This window comes from Pezoporus flaviventris, unplaced genomic scaffold, assembly GCF_033815535.1.
Source record: "Pezoporus flaviventris isolate CSIRO_AGI_PZ_B2104156 unplaced genomic scaffold, CSIRO_AGI_Pfla_v1 ptg000036l, whole genome shotgun sequence".
Classification (NCBI taxonomy): domain Eukaryota; kingdom Metazoa; phylum Chordata; class Aves; order Psittaciformes; family Psittacidae; genus Pezoporus; species Pezoporus flaviventris.
In genome coordinates this window covers 22,709,748-22,732,032 of record NW_026892584.1, presented here as the reverse complement: position 1 = coordinate 22,732,032, position 22,285 = coordinate 22,709,748, and the positions used below count along the sequence as shown (strand labels likewise).

The window sequence follows — 22,285 nt, the reverse complement described above, 5'->3', positions numbered from 1 at the left end:
TCTTATTAGAAAATTCAGCAAGTTGCTCAAACAAGGAAGAGACTTTAGACACTGAGGTAGTTGTCGGAGAGAGCAGCACCATACAGACTCCTGAATAAATCTGTGGAGTCAAAAACGGAAGGCAGCATCACTCCAGCCTGTTTGCACTGACAGCAGTAGCAAGGTAAAAAACAGGAATCTCAGAACTATTTTTACCATGTTAGAGGTCTCCTTACCAGGCTGGCCAACGCATAGGAAGGTTGCTGGAGCATTAGGATTAGCAGGACAGTAATAGATTATTAGGTCTTGACAACATGACATTTCAAAGTCCCCAGAATGATCCTTTACTTGGTGTTATACTGAGGATGAGAGGTATACCATTGTAAGTGTCAGCTGGTGTCAGAACTAAATACTGATTGCTCAGTTTACTGGGGAAAAAAATGCTGTTGTTTCTTCTGTGTGACTTTTTTTTATCCAAAGAACTGTATCGTATTACACAATGAATCATTTACACAAAGCAGACAAATCTTCTATTGCTATTTCCAATTGGGAAAACTTTATTCACATGAAAGCTGCACCACGTTTTTCATCCCCTTTCAGTTAATGATGAATTTGGATTTCTTATAGAGCCTTACACACTGAAAAGGATGTTCTACCTAGCCTGGTTCAAGGTATTGCTTGCTGATCTCCACATTTAAGACGGACTACAACTAAAGAGAAGCTTTGAGTGTGTGTCGTGGTTTAAACCCAGTCAGGTAACTAGTTGTTCTTCAACTTTCAGCAACCCCACAGCAGAGGGATCTTCTGAGAGACCAGGCAAGGTGGACAGCTGCTCAATTTCCTCAGTCTCCAAAGCAGCAATACCAAAAGCAATACCAAAAGCCCACCGGTACCCTTCTCACATGTATATCCGAACCCAGGACAGTGTGCTACAGAGCTTCAGATTTGAATAGAGTGAGCCCTGGATGTTCACTTGTAAGTTCTGGCTTTGCTGAAGTTTGTGACAAAACGTACTGCAAAGGTACCATTCTGTCTGGCAAAAATTCTTTGTATACCAGCTAGTGTAACTGACTGCACTAAATTTCCCAGAACTTAAAAACTTCTTTTTTATATGTGCAAAAGTGAGGGTGTATAAACACACACACACATACACACGTGTATGTGTGTGCATACATCATCTTTCTAAAATCGGTATCTTTAAAGTAGGTCAGAGTGACTTTATCATTATAGTCACTAAATGCTGCTACACCTAGAGTAGATCTTGACAGTCACATGGTTCACAGTAAAAGAAGGGAAATACTTTTGACCAAGCAAGTAAAAAAAAACAATGAATATGAACAAAAGATGCACAACATTATGTAGAATCCTATTCTTAAAATATTACCACTAGGTAAACAAGACTTAGGAAGCATTTACCATTGCATTAAAACCTTTGAATATAATTAAGCCAAGAAGCAATTAAATTACAGACTCAGAAGAGTGAAAGGTTGAATTAATTCCAAAGTATTTGAAAGTGCTGCTTTAAGGAGTTTGGCTGTTCCTAATTTAAACCTGAACTATTTTGCTCAGGACAGTATTCCTGTTTCATTGGTACAACTAATGTAGCAAAGCTAGGTGTGCACTTAAATGCTTGCAGGCCTGGTGCTAATAGTTAAACAGTCAATCTGCTGAAAATGTTAATGGCAGGAAAGAAGATTGTTAAGCCAAATAAAGACATTTCCTCAAACCCAATGCATCCTCAAAGAAAAGTCTTAAAAATATATTTTTTAATTTGTTTCCTTTACTAAAACAAGGATAGTTTTTCTTTTTCTGCAGCAAATTATATTAAACAATGATTCTCTGTTTCGGCTTCATTTGCATGTGCTACTCCGGTACAGATACTTTGTGTTGGTGAAACAGGCCTGCAATGTAACCCCTACGTACCATTATATTTTTTTAAAGGAATTAACATGAAAAAAAGAGCCATTACAATAATAAATAAAAACTCTGTTCCTCCCTCCTCTGCAACATATCCTTCAGTTGCTGTGGACAAATTATCCAAACTCAAATGCACTTAGGGGCCAGGAGAAAAAGAAAGAAAAAGGAAGAAAACCATCCCCCATCTCCAGGAATGTGTGCACATTCAGGGAAGACAAACATGATTTTGTCTTTTGAAAAATGCAAGCATGCCAAGTACTTCTGCTGAGGGAAATACTCATGTATACTGTACTCATTTCACCCCTGCTTCACTTAAGTTCATCTTCTAAATGGGATTCCCTGTACTGTAGCTAACAAGATGTTCCCATTTCCAAACAGCAGTGTTTTAATATATGTAAGCATATGCATAATATCCCATGTGCATCATATTTGCACATTACAACACAGCCTCAAAATGTATGGAAGCGGTATGCTTTATCACAGATCACTAATGAAACTATCATGAACATACATATTTGAGATAACTGAAGTTAGAAGAAGGCAGCACATGTTTATTTCCTGAGAAAATAAGATCCAAAACTGTGATTCATACTTTCTTTTGCTTTATTTTGCAACTTTTACTGCCTCCCTCAATGAAATAATATTGAAATAGACAAAATATATGACTATATTATAATATATATGAATGACTGCTACTGCTGAACCCAGGACAATGAATATATAGTACATACATATATAATACAAACCATGTATGAATATATTGAAATATATGATATAATATGCTCTATCCTGCTCATGCAGAACTTGTGCTTTTCTGTTAGGCATTACGGATGCCTACAGGTATTGCCAGAGTCCTACATAGGTGGTTGTATGTACAGATTTCTGTACTGAAAGAAGGACAGTGACATCATCTCTGCTCTCTGTAGTTACAGACATCACCTGCAAGGGTCTCAATGCAGGCTGGGTCTTACAGGAACAACTGAGGTTTCACGTTGCTCAACCCCCTGTCTTTATGATGATGTTTGAAGTTCTTTCATAATGCTCAGAAATTAAAGTCTAGAGGATAGGAGATTGTCATACCCAGGTTTTAAAACTGATAATTTTCTTTATCATGAGAAACGTCTTGTGGCACATCTAAGCAACAGATGAAATAATTCGAGTGACATTTTAAGAGGAAAACTATTATTCCTTACTACTAGTGAAGTAGAAGTGTTTTAAAAAGTCAGAGAAATTGGCTATTCTCTAACCATTCTTTTGCTATTTAAATACCACTTGATGATGCTAGGTAACACGCTGGGGTCAGTTGTGCCTGCACATGGGTTCTATGAGGGTCTTTAATGTTCTTGGTAAGCTGCCCACAGTATCAAATGACCGAAAGAAAGAGTGAAAGCCTCCAGCCTTTCCACCATTCACCAGCTGGTGCAGACAAGCCAGGCTGGAACAAAAGGTAATCTGTGTTAGAAGAAGGCTTGCAGGAACTAACTTTGGGAACTATCACAGATCATGGCAAAAGCAGGGCTCAAGAAATTTAGCACCTGTGCTGTGCCCACAGAATCACTGCTAACACACTACCCATTATATGTTTTCTAGCCTCTGCTTTCTTGCCACCATATCCTCATATGGCTTTCTAACATCTCTGGTTCTTATTTACTGAGAAGCCCTTTGAACGTTACCAGAGAGCAGAAGAACATCTATAACATTTTTATATCAAATCATATTGTCATCCAAATAGGTTTACAATCCCAGACCTATATTCCAAGTTGTGTGTTTGGTTTGGTTTTGGTGGTTGTTTTTTTCCTTTTTGTGAAGAGAAAACCTGACTACATGGCATATTTTACTGGCCGTTGGTTTTACTGCTTTGCAGTTTTCTTTTATTCTGTCAAGAGGTTACATGACAGGATTTGTTGCCCTTGAATGTCATTTCAATTTTACTTTTACTTCAGAGGAATATACAGTTTTCTTTGTGCAAGAATCCAACACAAGCCCTTTATGAAACTTAGAAAAACATTCCTAGCTTTACCCAAACCCAAATGTTGCCATGAACACCTGGTTCAAAAAAGAGCAAGTCCTGGCACCGTACCTCAGATACATGCCCATGCAAGTTGCTGGGAGTTCATCCATGCTAAATCTCAGAATTTGACTCAAAGATCAGTCTTTATGGTTAAGCCAAAAAAATCCACCAAACCCAGGAAATCTGTGGAACCAAGCATGCTTAAACAGTTTTAACTACTGCTTGTCTACATTGCAGAACTTCAGCACAATTTTTCCCTTGTATGTCCATATTGATGGAAAATCATTTGCATTCTGCATTCAAATGCTGATGAACAAAGTTGCTAGCAAAGCTACAGTGGCAGAATTGTTTTCATATCTTTCCACTATTGTTTTGTCTTTGTACAAGTTAAGAGGTTTGCTTACTGGTTAAGAATACTTTCAATTTAGTATCATTTACATTGGAACTGGTACTCCTTTCATGGTGTATTCTCAGTTAAACCAGAACAACTCAGTGGACACTGTGAATTGACTCAGTAGACACAATAGCCATCTCCAGCCTATAACAGGCACATCAGGACACCTGGAATCACAGAGTTTTTAAGAGTTTTGTTTCAGCAGAAATAAGCGTTTGTGAGAAACAGTAAAGAGTGAGAATCACCACAGAAACAGATAGACATAAGGTACAAAAGAATAGACATCAGGGCTTGGGAGTTTGACCTTAGAAGATACCTAGAAAGTTTTCTCACTGAAATATGGAGGAGAGAGGCTTAAATTTCTAAATAAAAATTCTTCCTGTATACTTGAAAGGGAGACTTTATTATTTATGAAGAACAGGACTGCATGAAAAATATCTGGCTCTATCATCAGTTTCTTCTCATGAAGCAGTTGAGAGACTACCAAATTTAGCTTAATTCATGTTATCAAAAAGAACAGACTCTTTTTTTCTCCCTATTTAAATTTTCAACACAATTTCTTTGTAATCTTAGTTGAGGTGCTTCCTGAAGTCATTGATTCACCATTTGTAAATTAGGGATATTGACTAGGGGGGAGTCAACAAGCAAGTATTGTAAAATCAAAGGCTAGAATAATACTGCATACTTATAGTACTTGCAGAGTCTGCCAATATCTATGGATTTCCAAGTGTGAAGTTAAACACCACAGTTGTCAGTAAGTGGCAGGCAGTTGTCCTAGCAAGGAATCAAAATTACAATGGTAAGCACCTTGATGCTACAACAATACAACTGCTCCTTGCCGTTACACAACCCATATCTAAGAAGAGGTACTTTTCAAATGTGCAAAATAGAAACATCAGCCTTATCTCCAAGTATAAGTCACTAGGCAGAGCTCTTTCACTAGGATCGTCACATCCTTGAACTTCCATATTATTTTCTTGTCCTCATGACTGATAAGTGATGATGTTTGTAGTTTCTCTGTACATAATGCATGCCAACACAGCCCTGGAGCTGTCTTGAAAAAGAGGATTAATCTAGTATATTGAATAGAACCTGCGCAATGTCTCAAGTATTATATGCTCATTTTGGTTTGTTCACTTGGAAAATTACATTCTTTGTAGAAATTCACTTAGAAGTAGATGAAGTAATGGCCAGCTATATCTTTTGGTGAAAGGCTTATATTTGACTACCTTAGTTTGGCTGAGTACAAATGGGGAGTACCTCATTATTAGAAACCCACTAAAGCTATTGTTCAATTTTCTTTTATTACAGGAGAGTTTATTTTAAATGTTGCACAGTTTAAACTTGGCTTAAAACTGGAACATAAACTGAAGAGTTAAGTCTATCCATGACTATTTTCAGTGTTGGTGAGGCACAAACAGTCCAATAAGTATTAAGAGTTTACAAAGTGGCATAATATCTGAGGGGCACAGGGCTACTAGTATTAGCATTATTAGTATAAGTGTAGTTAAGATACAACTTTAAAGTATAAAGCCCAAAGACTTGCATGAAGCAGCACAGGTTAGTACTGAATCTGAATGTTTGACATGCACCTTTTGTGTAACGTGCAGAGATTTTCGAACAGTTTATGGTATTTGGTTTCACAGTGAAGCAATATTCCTCCCCCCTTTTAAAAATAAATAAAAAAAAAAATAAAGCATCATCCTGCATTGTTCAGTAAACCTGCTGGATGAGCTGTACTCCATAAAGTTTAAGAACTCATTTATTACATTGGGAGATCAGACACTGCATTTACTCACACAGTGCATCTCTAAAACCTAGCTTTCATTAGAGCTGTGGGGAGGCCCAGTCTTTCTCCCTTCACTGGAGAAGGTGAAGCTCAAGAAGATAATTAACCATGAAACAATAAGGAAGCTTGCTGGGTAAGCACTTGTGTGAAAACAGTTACTCCTCACAAAAGAGGGGAAATTAGCTGGCTGGATAAAAAAGGAAGTGTCAGACTGGAAGACTGAAAGGACTGCAAGAATAAGTAGATAGCTCTATGAATCATTAATGCAACTTTTTTAACACTTAAACTTCACCGCTTTTCTAAATTTAAATGCATGTAAATGCTATGGGTTAAGGGAGATTAATACGCCATTTTAAAATAATTTCCCTTAAACTTTCCATTTTCACATTTCACCAGTTTTAGTCACCCTTCCCATGTATGAAAAAATCCCTGCCTCTTAATATTGTATTCTTGTTTACAAAGCCAATGTACACAGAGCATTCTAAAAAGATTCAGCTTTCTCCCTGCATTTTACAAGCCCATTATTTTACATTAATACAGATATTTTTATGAACAGAAAGTTTGTTTTGATTTTACTGTTTCACAGAGTAAAGACTTATGATGTGTGTTTCCTTTCAAAACTTCCTTCTACCCAAACAGTGTTCCCTGAAGCAGCCACATTTTTGGCAGAAATTCAGTTATATGCGATGCCAAAAGAAATAGAATAAACAAACACTGCTTAATGCAGCTGGCTAGGTAATTTACATATTACTGCACAGCAAACACGAAGACCTGAATATGGATTAGAGCTACAACAATAACATAAATGTCTTACATGTAAAGAGAAATGAAATTCAGATCATCATTGCTAACAATTTATATTTTGTTATTTAATGCATATTATAGTATCTCTGACATAAATGTACGTACATATTTAAAAAAAACAAGTAAATGTATGTATTAAATATTTTTTGGGTATATTTTACAGAAAAAGGTATTAGAAATATCTTGAAAAACTGTTAAGTGGATACATTTTTCAAAGCTTTCTTCTGGTGAGAACAGATTACCTAAATGACCACATCCTGGTCTTTGAAAATGGGAAAAAACCTAACCAAATACAATGAAAACCCTTTAGACATTCCTCAAAACTTCTTGGCTGTACATAAAAATAAAGCATAGGTAGGCCTCCAAATCTGCAAGCTCATGTGCTATCAAAAAGACTCTAACTTTGGGTGATATCAACAGGCCAGTCAGCTGAGTCCATCTCCTGCAGTGGCCAGTAGTGTAGTTAAAAACCCTCAAACACATAGAGTGGCATAGAAGCTGCCATTCCCAATTTGAGAAGTCAGCCTGTGGGGACTTATGAAGTTGGAATTCAATATATATTAACTGATGTCTCCTTTATCAATTTGTCTAATCACTTACTGAACTAATTTGTATTTTTGCTGTCCACAATATCCTGTAGGAACAAGTTTCATTTTTTTTTTTATACACTACATGAAAATTATATTCCTTTTTGATTATTTTAAATCTCCTGCCTTATAATTTCATTTGGTACCTTTTACTTCGTGTGTTATGAAAAAGAGTGAATAATTGTACCTTATTTATTTTCATGTATTTTTTAAATAGTTTTTCGCTGTATCCCTGTCTGCTTACAGCGGATGCAGCTCCTTGAACATCCTGTAATATTGAACAATGAAACACTGATTATGCATATACTTACTGAAGATCCTGCAAATACGTTTCCCTAATGGCTGGAGGACTGGGGCCTTATCTTCCAGTATGGAACAGCCATGTAAGATGGAAATAACTGCTGTACAACCTGTCAGAAAATAAGGTTTCTTCCTCTCTTTCTAAAAGCTATTTTGTTTGATAACTCTTGAAACAGAACATCAGAAAATTAGCTTCAATTACACTCACATACCACTCCTTACAGAGCTGGGGTCATTAGAGATGCAGTGCAACAGTCATTAAACTAATTAAAAATCACAAGTTTGTGACTTTTGCATTTCCCTTAACTCTAATCTTTTAAACAACACTGACCTTGGTCATGATCTTACGATTAGTGAATATTAGGCACCTAAATTAAACACTGACTTCATCCTGTAATCAGAACACAATGCATGGCAATGAAAGTCAGTATCAGCTAAGCACTTTTAAATATCTGGCCCTATATTTAAGTGCCTAAATAGGAAGTGAGTTCCTTTGAAATAAAACCTCTGTTCTCCAAAATAAAAACCTAGCCATTTTTTTTCTTTTGTATGATTTTTTTTTTCCCCGTATAAATGGCGTTTAACAGTTCTTTCAGCATCAGCATGTATTGGAACTACCAGATTTCCAATTCCTAAATATTAGATATTTTCCTACTATAATCGATTTTTCCTAAGAATCCGCTTGAATATTTTACACACCAGTTTTAATGAATGTTTCAGGCACAGGGAATGTGTTTTTATCAAAGCTTTGGAAAGTGCTTTACCCACACAGTTCCAACCACTATTTATTTTGTAGCATGGAAAAAAAAGATGAATAGATTGAGAGACTGTTGGCAGAAGTTTTGCCACCATCCTATAAAGCCCTAAACCTGTTACTGTGATGTTGACTTTTCCCATTATAAAGTTCTAAAGCTCACATTTACAGATTCCATAGGATTGAATTCTGCTGTCTCAAAACCTGAATTTTTCTAATTACTTTGGGAATACTGTTTTTTTAAAAAAAATTGTTGTAGGTTGATTTACTAACGTTGTAGTTAGCTATAAAGGCAAAGAAATTAACAATGCTAGATACACCACCAGTGAGGGTCAAATGCTATTACCTATGAGAGATATGACGGTGTTTTCATGATTGCATGTTTAATTATAAAGCCATGTGATAAACCGGCACTTTTGAAGGTCTCACTGGCATTTGAAATCTCTTTAGGTTTTGTGAACATCGCCCACTTAAAAAAGGCAGATCGGCAGAGAAGTATTAGCAACTTGCTACCAGCTATGAGATTCTCTTATCCAACTCCAAACCAGCTCCAGTCTGAAACACAGTTGACAGTAGATAGCTGAGGAACAGAAATATCTGTGAGCTGCATGGATAAATGCAGCAGCTTTTTATAACCCTAAATCAAAAGATTTCCAGCTTCTCACCGGGCAGCACCACTGACCAGCCTTGAAAGTTGCTGAGATAGAACAGTTTAAAGTGTTTAAGCAAATTTAGGTAATTTTTCACTCTCTCTGAATTTATACATTTGAACAGATAAAAATCTGAATTAGTCAGAAAAGGAATAGAGAAGAAATCCAAAGAATTTATAATCCTTATAGAATATAAATATATATATGTAGACCTATCTACAAAACCTTGTGGCACTGAGCTAGAAAGTTTATGTAATTCTTCCTCTAATATAGCAGAGCATAATAGAGAAAAAAAATCGAAGTATCTGTGACTTAAAGACTTGCCAGTCACTGAAACAGACTGCTCACAGGATACTACTAAAAACCATTATTACAGATGCGGTATTTTACACCCATTTCAGACACTATGCTTTGAGCTAATTATAACACCAGGAACCCAGGTCTTGTAACATTGTGATCACGATATTTTCTGCCTTGAATATCTGAAGCGGGTTTTTCACTGTAGTAAGACCTGTGGGCATTACTTATACATGATCAAGCAACCATGTTTAGTTTTAAAATAATACTGGGAAACTTCATTTATGCTTAATTTATTTTGCTTTTTTAGCTTTTTTGCTTAAAACCATTATCAGCCATTATGATGCATTCCAAGTCTCATAAAGAAACCTGTCTTCTAAAAAAACATGCGATTTTCAAATGCTGCAAAGAAATGTTGTGTGCTTCATCAACAACAAAAAAAAAATCAAGGGGGGCTTGGAGTAATTAAGTATTGCAGCAATCGATTTTATCATTAAAATGCCTCTTTACTTTTAAAGTAATTTCATTTATCTTCCTGTGTTCATGCCAACAACAAAAAAGTAACTTTTACCCCTCAAGTTACAAAGTTTGCTGGGTACTCTGGAGAAGGCAAAGACACTAAATGTGTCTGCAGAATTAGCAAGGAGTGACAGAAGAGAAATATGCATCTCAAAGAAGTATATGAGTCCAGCTGAGGTTGATGGCGATTGAAACTTGTTATTGTGGGACTGTGGTAGAACAAACTACAAGAAATGTTCTTGTAGGTTTCATTGCCTTCCAAACTAAAATTTTACATGTAATCAGCCCCACCAGCATTATCAGGAAATGTATGTCTAGAAATTTCAATGCAGAGAAAAGGACTGAAAAAGTGAGAAGGCTGAACTACTCTTTCTGCTCTAGGTGGTTCACCCTATGGAGCAAAGCTAAACTGCACTGGAAGAGGCCCTCAGCAAAGCCTGCTCTTAGCATTGTCCACACTGAAACTGTGCTGCACGTGAAGACTTTCTATTCAGTGCTCCTTTCTCATCAACAGAAAATAACAAAGGTCACACAAGCAACAAAGTAGAATTAGTGAGTACATTTGCTCTCCCGACCTAACCAATTCAGCCTACTCCCAAGTCATCTTCTGGGACTCTAGAGTAAAGTCAGGATTAAGTACTTTTACACCCCCTTCATGGGAGGAGTTCAGGCTTCCCATGGTTTAAGAGAGATGATGAAATAATGAAATAGTCTCTGGAGTATGGATTAACCATTAGCCCAATCCAACCAATAACTAAATAGTCCATAACATGATGAAAATCCAACAGTTAAAAGTCTGACTTGGTGGCAGTGAACCCACATGACCACCTCTGAGTGTTTGCTCTCTCAGAGAACTGGAATTCGTTCTGGTTTGGCTGGGGTTATGAGTCCGAATATAAACCTGGGGCTTCCTATCATTTTTTAAAAGTCATGCTAAAACATTACATCTGCCAGAGTGAGTGAAACAGTTGAATAAGTTAGCAGATTGGATACACTGCATGGAGCATTTAACCTTTGGATTGTTATCCTATGCTGTTAGTTAGTTGCAACAGAAAGTTTTGAAGTCTGTCATGATGGAGAAGAGCCCTCTGTATTAAATGTATTATTACCTTTTTCTTTCTATTTACTCTAAAGCCCCACCACTGCAGTGACCACTCAGGAGATATCTTCAGGAATATAACAGAACATTTACCTGAATTTTTATTTCATTTTGATGGAACTACAATTGGTCTGCAATTTTTTTTTAAACAAGATATGCACAAGAAGGATTTTATCAGCTTCAGTTTTGCCACATCATTGACACTTCATGCTGACATGGTGGCTGCCATCATAACTATCGCTGGTCCTCCAGAAAATGATGAGAGATACAGAATTTCTTGGAAGAATGTGGGACATGTCTCCTATCTTCAATTAAAGTCCAAAAAATCTAGGCCTATGTTTGCCATTTATGTACCTTCATTTCAAATCCTACAGATAATTATTCCATGTCACAAATCAGGCATGCAGTGAAACTCAGAAGCTCAAAAACATATACACCTCAAAGTAGGAGAATAGTGCATCACATCACAGGCTCGACAATTAAACATCCATTCACTTTAAAAATACGTATTTTAAGGAAGAACCAAAGTGAGCAGTATTCAGTATTGAAATATAAGTAAAACAAGATGACAGGAACAAATGCAAGCAACATTGTACTGTCATATGTTATATGAAGAGGTCTGATACCAAAGCAAAAATTACCTGTGATAGATAATGAAAAAACAGTTTGTAAAGGTTCAAACATGAGTCATATAATAGGTGTTCAGCACTTTACAACATGTAGGGTGCCCTCCTCAGCCAAGTAAGTTAATCATCAGTCAGTACTTTTCTGTGTTATGTACTTCCGATGAACTTCTAAATTTTATGCAAGATTCTTAGCTAGATCTCACCTTACAAAATAATAGTTTATGATAAAATAAAAATACTTTAGAAACTAATGCTTTGCTTAGTGGAGCTATCTAAAAAGTAATGACAACTTCATTTTTTACCTCTAAAGGAAGGGGCTTGTGCTCTTTTTTTTTATTTAAGCCCAGAACAAGTGTCATTCCATGATGTATTGGGCTTACACTTCAAGGTTTATGTAGCAGGGGAGGCTACCAGGCTGGCTTTTGTGAGAAGCTGCTCAGAAGCCTCTTTTGTATCCGACAGAGGACCTGTAGCCCCATGGAGAAAGGAGCCCACACTGGAGCATGTTTGCTGCAGAAATTGTGACCCCATCAGGACTCACACTGAAGCATGGGAAGGACTCACACTGGAGGACTGTCTCCTGCAGGAGGAACCTCACGCTGGAGCAGAGGAAGAACATGAAGAGTCCTTTCACTGAGGCGGAAGGAGCAGCAGAGATACAGTATTTGATTAATTGATCACAATCCCCATTCCCCATCCTCCTGTGCCACTGGAGGGGAGAAGGAAGGAAAATTGGGAGGTAACTTTAGCCCGATAAGAAAGGAGGAGTGGGGAAAAGATGTTTTCAAGAGTTAGTTTTATTTCTCATTACCCTATTCTGATTTGATTGCAATAAATTAAACTGATTTCTCCAAGTCGTGTCTGTTTTGCCTGTGACAGTAATTGCTGATCTTCCTGTCCTTATCTCAAACCATGAGTCTTTCGGTATATTTTTTCTTCCCTGTCCAGCTGAGGAAGGGCAGTGATAGAGCAGCTTTGGTGGGCACTTGGCATCCAGCCAGGGTCAACCCATCACACATGGCTTAAAAAAATATTGCCAGTGAATTAAATATAGAGAAGTGAAGAGGAGACACCATGGCTAGCACTATTAAAAACTGTTTTCTTTTACAGAGAGCATCACAGAAACAGAGAAATTGAGAAAAAGGACAAAGATACCAGATCAGAAGCACAGTATTTTTAAACAACTTGTTTTTCAAAGTGCATTATAAAGAATGAAACACAGAGGAAGCCGGAAAAAATCCTAAACGGAGCTTTAAGCAGGCTCTTCCAGTGCTCAGAAACAAGCTTGTGGAAAAGAGAGAGGTGCCTTTTTTTTTTTTTTTGAAGTGAGCTGTCTCACCATTGCAGATTTTCCCAAGTCCTTGCAACTCTAATTAAAATGTGGTAATTGGTTATGTTACCTCAATTACCATGATGCATGGACATTGATGCAAAGTGACACCAATTGAATCCCTTGGGTATTATACCCCAAGGCCATCCCATTTATTGTGGCCTTATTATTTTCAATTATGTGACTGGATGTACAGCATACTTTCAAGCTGATACAAACAGGAGTTTTGCTGGACATACAGCACAGTATACACATGGTATGACTCAGGAGAACAAGAGAAATAAAGATACTTCTTTTTCAAAAGCATAGTAATGAAATTACTGATCAGGCAAATGAATATTTCAGATATTTTCAGGACAAAGTGGGAATTACAGCACTTTAGCCCAAATCTCCTTAGCTCAAAATCCCCATTTTAAAAGCATGATTAATACTGTCCCTTCAATAATTAGCCCTCTCTGTTGAATAAGAAAAGAGACTGTCTGCTCCATAAAACAGATATGCTTCTCATTCAATGAATGAGCAGTCTGGAGAAAAAGCAGTTTCACCAGTCACCAAAAAGGCAGGAATATTGAACTGCAACTGAAGACACAAAACCTATTAGAAACCGCACTTTTGTCTCTCTCCTAGCCACAGCTGTACAACACTTCTATATACTATGGTATTGGTAAAACGGTCCCAGAATAGTGAATTCCCACAATCACTTCATTGTAGCTTTCTAAAGAGGCATATCTGACTTGGACAGCACATCCCCAAACTGTGAACATCTCTAGCAGCTGGAATAATCCAGTGAGGCTAAACACAGGTTACACTGGTTACACCACTGGCTGAGCAAAAGATTAAAAAAAAAAAAATTGCATAAAACAATTGAACATATTTGCACTTTAACTGCAGTAAACTTACGGCCATGACCATGACTGAGTCTGACTCAAATCTTTTTTTAACTGTTCAGTTTTCTAAGTAGATTAGACCCTCTAAAGGAAAGTGCACAGTGAGTTAAAACTTCTCCAGCTGTTGAGCAGGAATTTTAGATGGCAATTTTGTATTTAGTTGACTAAGGATTGTTGCTATTGCTTTTGCAATTGCCAGACGGGCTTCTTTTTCTTTTAAAATGATTGCTAGAAGAGTCTTGTTAGGCAAACTATAAGGCATCTGTGTAATTCTGAAGCTAAAATTTAGGTGACATATAACATTACATCAGTAAACTATGGAATGATAAATCTGGGGGGAAAGAATTTACCACAAAAAAAACAGATGGAGGAAATAAAAACCTCTTTTGCTAAAACAGATTAGGACTGCTTCCAGTAAGAAAGTGTCCTACTGTTTTTTTAAAAGTCATTGTTTTTTCCATTGTATGAATATTTAATTCTTTATAGCTAGATTTACCTACTGAATCTGACCACATTTCAGCCTTCTGGAGTGATTCTTATTGATAATTTCACAAGCTAGATATAACTTCTGGTTTATGAGAAGGACATATTTTGCCAGACTTTAGGTGCTTGTACACATTAATATCTTCTTGTTATTCGCAAACTTATGGTGCCCACTATTGCAAAAGTTGAGCAAAATTAAACATTGAAAACCATCAATGAAGACAAACAATTCAAAAGAAACATAAAAGCCTTTTGTGGCTAATTCCAGCATAGCTTTGTAATGTTATAAGTGCCCAGAGAAGTGACTGAATAAAAAAAGGGCAGAAACAGGACAAAGGAAGATCCCAGTACACAAATTAAGAAGACATTAGAAGACGCAAGTGACTCTTGTCTTAATATGAGACAATATAATCATTTGGGCTATCTTATTTGCTGTCAGCAAGTCAGATGCCATGAATGAGTCAGATGCCACCAGGGTATAAAACCATCTCATTTGTTTTCATAAATTACAGTATTCTGTGGACAACTACAAATAAAGACTTGTTACCAAGGGATACTTTTTGTGTGCCAGGACTGGCACACCATCAAATACAAAGAGATAGGGAAGCAGAAGAAACAGTTCTGGTACCTACCCAAGAAATGACTCCACAGGAACTACGTGAAAAGGAGTTTAGGACATGCCAACTCAGGCAAGGGAAGACAAAGAAACCTGAATCCTGCAGTGGCTGGGACATCTTTAAACGTTGAGAATACAGATAGCTTTATCAACATGAGAAACTTGTAGATGCTGATATAGTATAGGATCTTATTATTATAAACAAGCCTAGGCTGAGAGGCTCCAAAACAAAACAGCCCACAGTGAAATTTAGATGAGCATCATGATAGCTCTAAATGGCTGCCATTTCTCAGTAGAATGATACGCCCCTGCCTGTTGAAAGTCAACTAAGCCCGCAAGTAACTCCAGACTACCTTAGGCAAAATGGTAACAAAGCAGCATGCACCTTGTAAAGTTCCAAACATCCACACATCAAGCAAGGTGCCATACCCTGACCATGCCTCAACTCCTGATCAACTGCAGTCCCAAACAGAAACACAAGACTTATTCCTGTTTCAAGAGCAGCATCATGCTCTTTAGTTTATTTAGAGTAACAGCAGGTACAAACAGGAAAGCTTCCACACGGCAGCTGCCCACATGCAAAAGGAGATTACATGCATTCACTACAGTAATTTAGACTTCTGTTCAGCACTGTCTAAGCTATCACAAATACAAGTTGTTTCTGTTCCAAGTTCAGTGGAAGAGATTTATGTACTACAACAAAATGATAAGTTTTGTAAATGAAAAAGGCATTTCATCATCTTTGTGGTACTTTACCTTTCAGAGAAACACAGTAGAAACTCAGTTCAGTCTCTGTTGGGCAGTTATAGATCCAACAGATATTCAGCCTCTAGCAACTAAAATTCAGCATTCTGAGAATTAATTTTTAGTTTGGTTGTTTAATATTGCACACATTTGGTTTTGAAGGTCCAAAACTCAAATGTTTTTATTACTACTGGTCAGCTCATTAAACATTTTGTATATCACCAACCAACAGTTTGCTAGAGCTATTAATGTAATATATTAGTAATGTGAATAAAAATGTTTTTAAGATGGACCTATCACAAAAATATAACCAGCATTTCTCAAAAGAATTAAAAAGCTTTACTGTTATAGTTTCTTTACGATTTTTTTTCTATTGCTCTGTCTCATATTTACTCCATTTCTATGCTTTTCACTAGACATGAACAAGTCTTTTTCCTTACCTGCTTCCATTTCTCCTTTGTAGATGGTTGATAAGATAAATCAGATACCTGCATGCCCAGTGTCTGGACTGAGGCTCAAGTAAACTCCATTGCATCTAATATTGCTCTTCTGCCTGTCTTTTAAACACCTCCTTCTTACAGTCTATTAGCAAGAAATAAATACAGACAAAATGGAACTTTTGCCCTGTCCTCATCATACATCCTCTTTTCTTCATAACTTGTTAGTATGACTATTCTCCTTCTGGTAATCTGCATCAGTTGCGACATCTACAGCTCTCACTACCTCTATGAGAGGAATCACAGAATCATCTGGGTTGGAAAAGACCTTTAAGATCATCAAGTCCAACCTTTACCCCAGCACTGCCATGTCACTAAACCATGTCACTAAGGGCCTCATCTGCATGGTTTTTGAATACTTCCAGGGATGGTGATTCCACCGGCGCCCTGGTCAGCCTGTTCCAATGTCTGATCACCCTCTCAGTGAAGAAATTTTTCCTGACATCCAGTCTAAACCTCCCCTGGCACAGCCTGAGGCCATTACCTCTTGTTCTATCACTTATTACTTGGGAGAAGAAACCAGCCACCTCCTCTCTCCATCCTCCTTTCGGTAGTTATAGAGAGTGTGCAATGTAATGTCAAGCAGGATTTGGGCTTTCTGCCTTTCTCTACATACTTTGTTGTCTCTTTCATCAAACCCATCCCCAAAGGAGTTTCATTAGCATCATTAAGATTTGACATTTTTCTGCTTGTTGTATAGGAAAAGCTCTTAGCTGGTCTTGGCTGTTTTCAACAGCATTCCTCATTAATCAATATTTCCCTCTCTGCATCTAGATGTATGAGGAAAGGCTGAAAAAAAATCTTTCATCAATAAACCACTCCTATGCTTACAAAACCAACATTGACACTCCATCTGCTTTTGTATGATGTCTTCTTTCTGTGTTACCTCATATGACACCTTGTTTGACCCGTCCTGAAAGCTTGCTCAAACCCATTCTTTCTTCAAGTCCCCTTTCTGTCTCAATACCTGAAGCAAAGCAGCCAATAAAACAAACAGGCAAGGTGCACCCCTACTTTATAACATTTGGTAAAAGTAGGACAGCAACAGATTACTTCTACCTTCAAACAATTCACTCATCCACAGCATTCTTCTCACTAACTCACCATTTCTTGGCCCATTTAGACTAATAGTATTTTCACTTAGGAACTGACAGTATTTCTGAACAATGTCTTGTATATCTTCATACCACACTACTCTAACGGCACTAAAGAAATACAGTTTCTGTTATTTTTGTAAAGAAAGTCTAGCAAAAAGAAGTTAAAAGTAGTGTTTCACTGTTAGAAAATTTTAGGAAGCATATATGTGTCAACCATTATTTTCCTTTTATTTGATTGATATAAACCTAAAAAGATTATGTTAGCTAAATATGTCACATTCTCAGATTTCATCTAGGTTCTTCAGTATATGAACCACATAGAGTTATAATTGTTGCCAATGTAGCTGCAGTATAGAGGCTTCAGCATTATGATAGTAGCACAACACACGCTGAGCCAATTCATCCATTGCAACCAATGGTTTTACAGGAGGGATTATTTTGTTCTCCCTATGGTTTATTGTTTAAATGTAGATACTGCTTTGTAATGCAGTTTTATGCTGTAGAAAATCTTTCTAATTTATGCCACTTAATGGATGGTTTAAGCAGAGCGCTATTTTGCCTTACAGGAATCATTTCCCTGAGATAAAAGCAAATTAATGCATTTTACTTATATTCAATAACACAGAATTGTATATTAATCACATACCCATGGCATTCTATGTGAAATACACTTCTACTGCTTGGATGCTCATTAAAACCAGTCTTACTTACACAGAAAATGTTTTTTCTGAAATATATTTACAATCGGTGAAATATGTCTCTGGGCCCAGTTCTACTAAGTACTGAGCAACTTGGCAACAGAGAATTATTTTCATTATTTGACAAGATCAGATGTAATAAGATTAAATATCAGGCAAACAGAAAATGCATCGTGAGTTTATCTTAGTAATCAGTCTTGTCCATAGAATACGATGCTTTGTGAAAAACGAAAGCTTCAATTGTTGGCAGTAAAGACTAGGAATAACACCTTCAGTCAGCAGAAAGCACACTGAAAAAGTTTGTCTTGCGAAGAATGAAACCACATGAGATCTTTTTAAAGCAAGTGTCACTCACCGAGTCTTTTTCCAATCTCTTCTGTAGCCTAGTCTGCCACTGGACAGCTTGCATGACAATGGCTTCCCACCTCCTCTCAAGGTTTACGATTATCAGCTGCATAGACTGGTGATCTGCATTTAGGTTACAGGTCTCCTGCTCATCCAGGAGGTGCTGGCATAATCGCAGCACAGAGGCTACCCCACGACGTCTCTGTTTGATCTCACAGCATAAAGACTGCAGGATAGACAAACAACAGATGTCAGTGTGGAATACTGTGGAGATTAAAACATTTACTATTATCTGATATTTAATGGTGCCCAATCTCTGTTTTACAGTAGCTTTTTTCAGCTCTTCCATAAATTCCCATATTTAGTGGCAAAGCTTAGAGTTTTATCTCCAGACAAACAGTCATAATCTTAATACTACAGGAGTACAGCTACTTTCAGTCTTCTTCAAACAAATGCTATACATATCTAACTGTCTTAATAACATTGAAAGTTTTATGATGTAGACTGGTTTATTCTTCCCTTTTTTTGCATTAAACTGGGACACATCTGAAATGAGTTACACAGACAGTAATCGGATTCAGAAATTCCTTAGGAAAAATCCGGGATGTGTGTATGAAATGTAGTCATGCAATAAGAATATGTGTATTTTTAGAAAAAAACCAATAGAAATTATGGGTCATATGTACCCTTTCAGAGAAGAAGCCTTAAGGAAGGATAAAATTCAGTATAAATTTCTTTACAAAAGTTTTTTATTTTCATAAAGTATTTCCAGGGTAGGTCTATATTCAGTTAAATGTAGAAATACTATGATAACTGTATCTTTCTTAGGGATTATTAATTAACTGCATTTATTTGATCATACTGCTACAAAGAATGCAGTCTGACTTGAACTGCATGATGGGAGACAATCGCTAAGCACTGATACTGCTGGATATTGATGGGAGCCAAGATCTGTTGGTTCTATGCCAGAAACCCAAGTAACTACACTGAGAATCTTATTGAACAGCAGTAAAAATAATGCACCCTACATGAAAAACTAAAGAGAGATCTACCACCTGGAAGCAGTTAATGGCATGGGGTGATTTTGAGCATGGTTTTATCCAGAGTCACACTCTACCACCGTTCAACGTCAAATAGGGATTTTATTAACTCGTAATGTATTTTAATAATAATAATATCTATGAATCAGTGGTACAAACACATGTGAGGATGACTGCTTTGGCCCACCTTCAGAACCCTGTATCTCTGCAGCATTGCATGGTTCAAGATTTTGACTATTATCACAGGCCTGTGCTACTCCTGAATTTAATGCGACTGTGCTCCACACGTGGGAGCTTTCCAGATAATTTAAACTGTAACTTGCCAACATCTGTTTCCCTCTGTGGGATGCTACAGATGAAAGTGCATGACCCCATGAGAAAATCTGAACTATCTTCCGATATTTTTTTTTTTTTTAAGACTGTGTATTTGCCTTTAAGCTTCCAGTTAATCATAACAGCAAAAAAAAAAAAAAAAAGCCATCGCACCTCTCAAAGCTGCTCACAAGTATTAACTGATAAAAAATCAGGACCTGCCCTCCTGAATGTTATTAGCTAATCAGTAACATTCTATAGAATGTGAATTCAAATTCCAGATTTTAATATCACTTTTTCTTTAGTTTGGTAATTATACTTAGAAATATTGTACCTCAAAGAAGTATTTTGATGTTAGATCTGATTGATCAATAATACTAAGCTGAAAGTCTGAAGCAAAACATCAGTATACACATCTAAACATACATCTTTAATTTTCCTATGGATAGTGTGCAAGCAATTTTTTTTATTCAAAGCCTTCAAGAGAAATGATGATTAAACCCACAAACACAGCTGAATTACTAATTTACTTTCACTGGCACAATTGGGCCATTCTAACAGTTAACAGATTGCTTATTAATCAACAAGGGTAAACAAGACAATGCAATCTCATTTAAAGCAGAAATTTTAATGCCTAAAAGTATTAGTGTTCAAAATGTTAATCCCGACAAGGCTTCATTACAAGATGTCTTAAAATGATTAAGTACATTTCATTGTAAAGTACACTGAGTAGTATATTAGCAGGTGGACATTTCATACAGATGTTCTACTTATTGATATAATGCATTCTATAGCTATTTAAATTACCCTAACTCTGTAATAGCTAGAATTCTATTACTTCTATAATGAGAGAACCCCATACCTTTAATATTTCTGAATTTTAAATAAGGTGAATGACAAATTCCCAAACCAGTATTTATGGCAAAATATGACCAGGAATTTTATTATTCAATTTATACCAGAGCTGCATTTTCACTTATGTTTCCTGAACTTGCCCTTATTTATTTTCCTAGAGTTCATTACTAGCTTCCTTCACAGTTCTTGATGTAACCACCATGTCTGGCACATTTCCTTTCTGATGCTGTTCATTAGACTAATGTCAGAAAAAAACCAAGCCAAACCAAAATATCTACCCAAAGATAAAGCCAGGGTTCTTATTTTACATTTTATAATAGCTAAGCAATTCAGTTTTGTGGAAGTGATGTAAGTCATACACCGATGGCAGTCAAATCTATGTAGATACGCAATAATTCATGGAAGTCAATACAGAATCTGGCCCGCAACATTAACTTACCTTGAACTATCTGATGTTGTCATTTTTTATAAATATTGTTCTTTTTTTTGATGCAATACCATATAATATGATGAGGTAAGGAGTATTTCATTCATAAGCCTTTATAACTGAGGCCTTTACGTTGTGTTACCTTGAAAGCAGAGCTGCAGTATCCAACTCATTTCTAATTTACATCAATATTACACCAGCATAATAACAGTAGCTTTACTGAAGCTATTTCTGATTTACATGGCTGTGACAGTACAGTTAGGCCTATGACACTTCTGTTTCAATTTTATTACATGATATTATGGTTAATATTAAAATGGAGAAGTATGAATTGCTTGTATCTAACTGTGTTGAAAGAGTTGGCTATAGCAACAATACTTTAAAAGCCAGGGAACTTAATCACGTAAAGGTATCTTTAAGCCCTATATAATAGCACTAACAATTATGAATTAAACCAGTATTAGGGTCTGGTATACAGTGTCCTAAAGGAACACCATAACTGCTGTATCCTATGACATGGTATCTCACAGTATTGCATATCCACCCATGTTCTGTTACTGTTAAAATGGCACGCTTGTATAAAAACCTTTCAATATGTCAATTGTACATGCAAACTATGCTTCCAGGACCATGGTTACTTTAATTATTTGCAAGGTGCATTCTACATTGCGAATTAACAGCTATCATTCATGCTAAATTAAAAAAAAAAAAAAAAAAGAGAAATGATGAGTATTTATACTGAGGCTTGGGCCTGATGGTCTACATCTGTTATAATAAGCTACTGGATACTTGACAGTTGAGAAAATTAGGATATGATCTAACAGTAGACTGAGGAGCATCACTCAGGCTCGCTTAGTCTCCTGTGCATGAAAAAGATTTGCTGAAGTACAGATTAAGAGATCAGACACTTTCGATTGTGGGTCCTCACAATATCATGTGTCCATTGAGCTGCAGTAACTGTAAATACAATTCAAGCCTTTGCAAACATGAAACACTTTCACTTAAATCATTTACAGTGATACTCAAATTAATACACTTGACATTTTTGCTGCAGGCTAAGAGCATACACAGTAACCGCAGCTGCTGAACTTGACTTTGTGTCAGAGTCCTTTGCTTCACAACAGATACCCTGATAACATTGAGGTGTTATTTGTTATAATGTTATTACAAGTCACTGTTCCCCATGCTGAGAATTCCTGTCCACAGTGCTAGAATCTTGGAAGATTTT

At 36.6% G+C, this 22,285-nt stretch overlaps 1 protein-coding gene across 7 annotated transcripts in view; it reads right to left on the bottom strand.

Annotated features, from left to right (window-relative positions):
* Window positions 1-22,285, bottom strand: part of AKAP6 (A-kinase anchoring protein 6) — a 280,658-nt gene that overhangs the window by 12,770 nt on the left and 245,603 nt on the right. For all 7 annotated transcript variants that reach the window (XM_061463486.1, XM_061463487.1, XM_061463485.1 and 4 more), the window contains one exon: window positions 18,434-18,649. In XM_061463486.1, coding sequence (XP_061319470.1) covers window positions 18,434-18,649 — 216 coding nt within the window. The remainder of the gene's footprint in view (window positions 1-18,433; window positions 18,650-22,285) is intronic.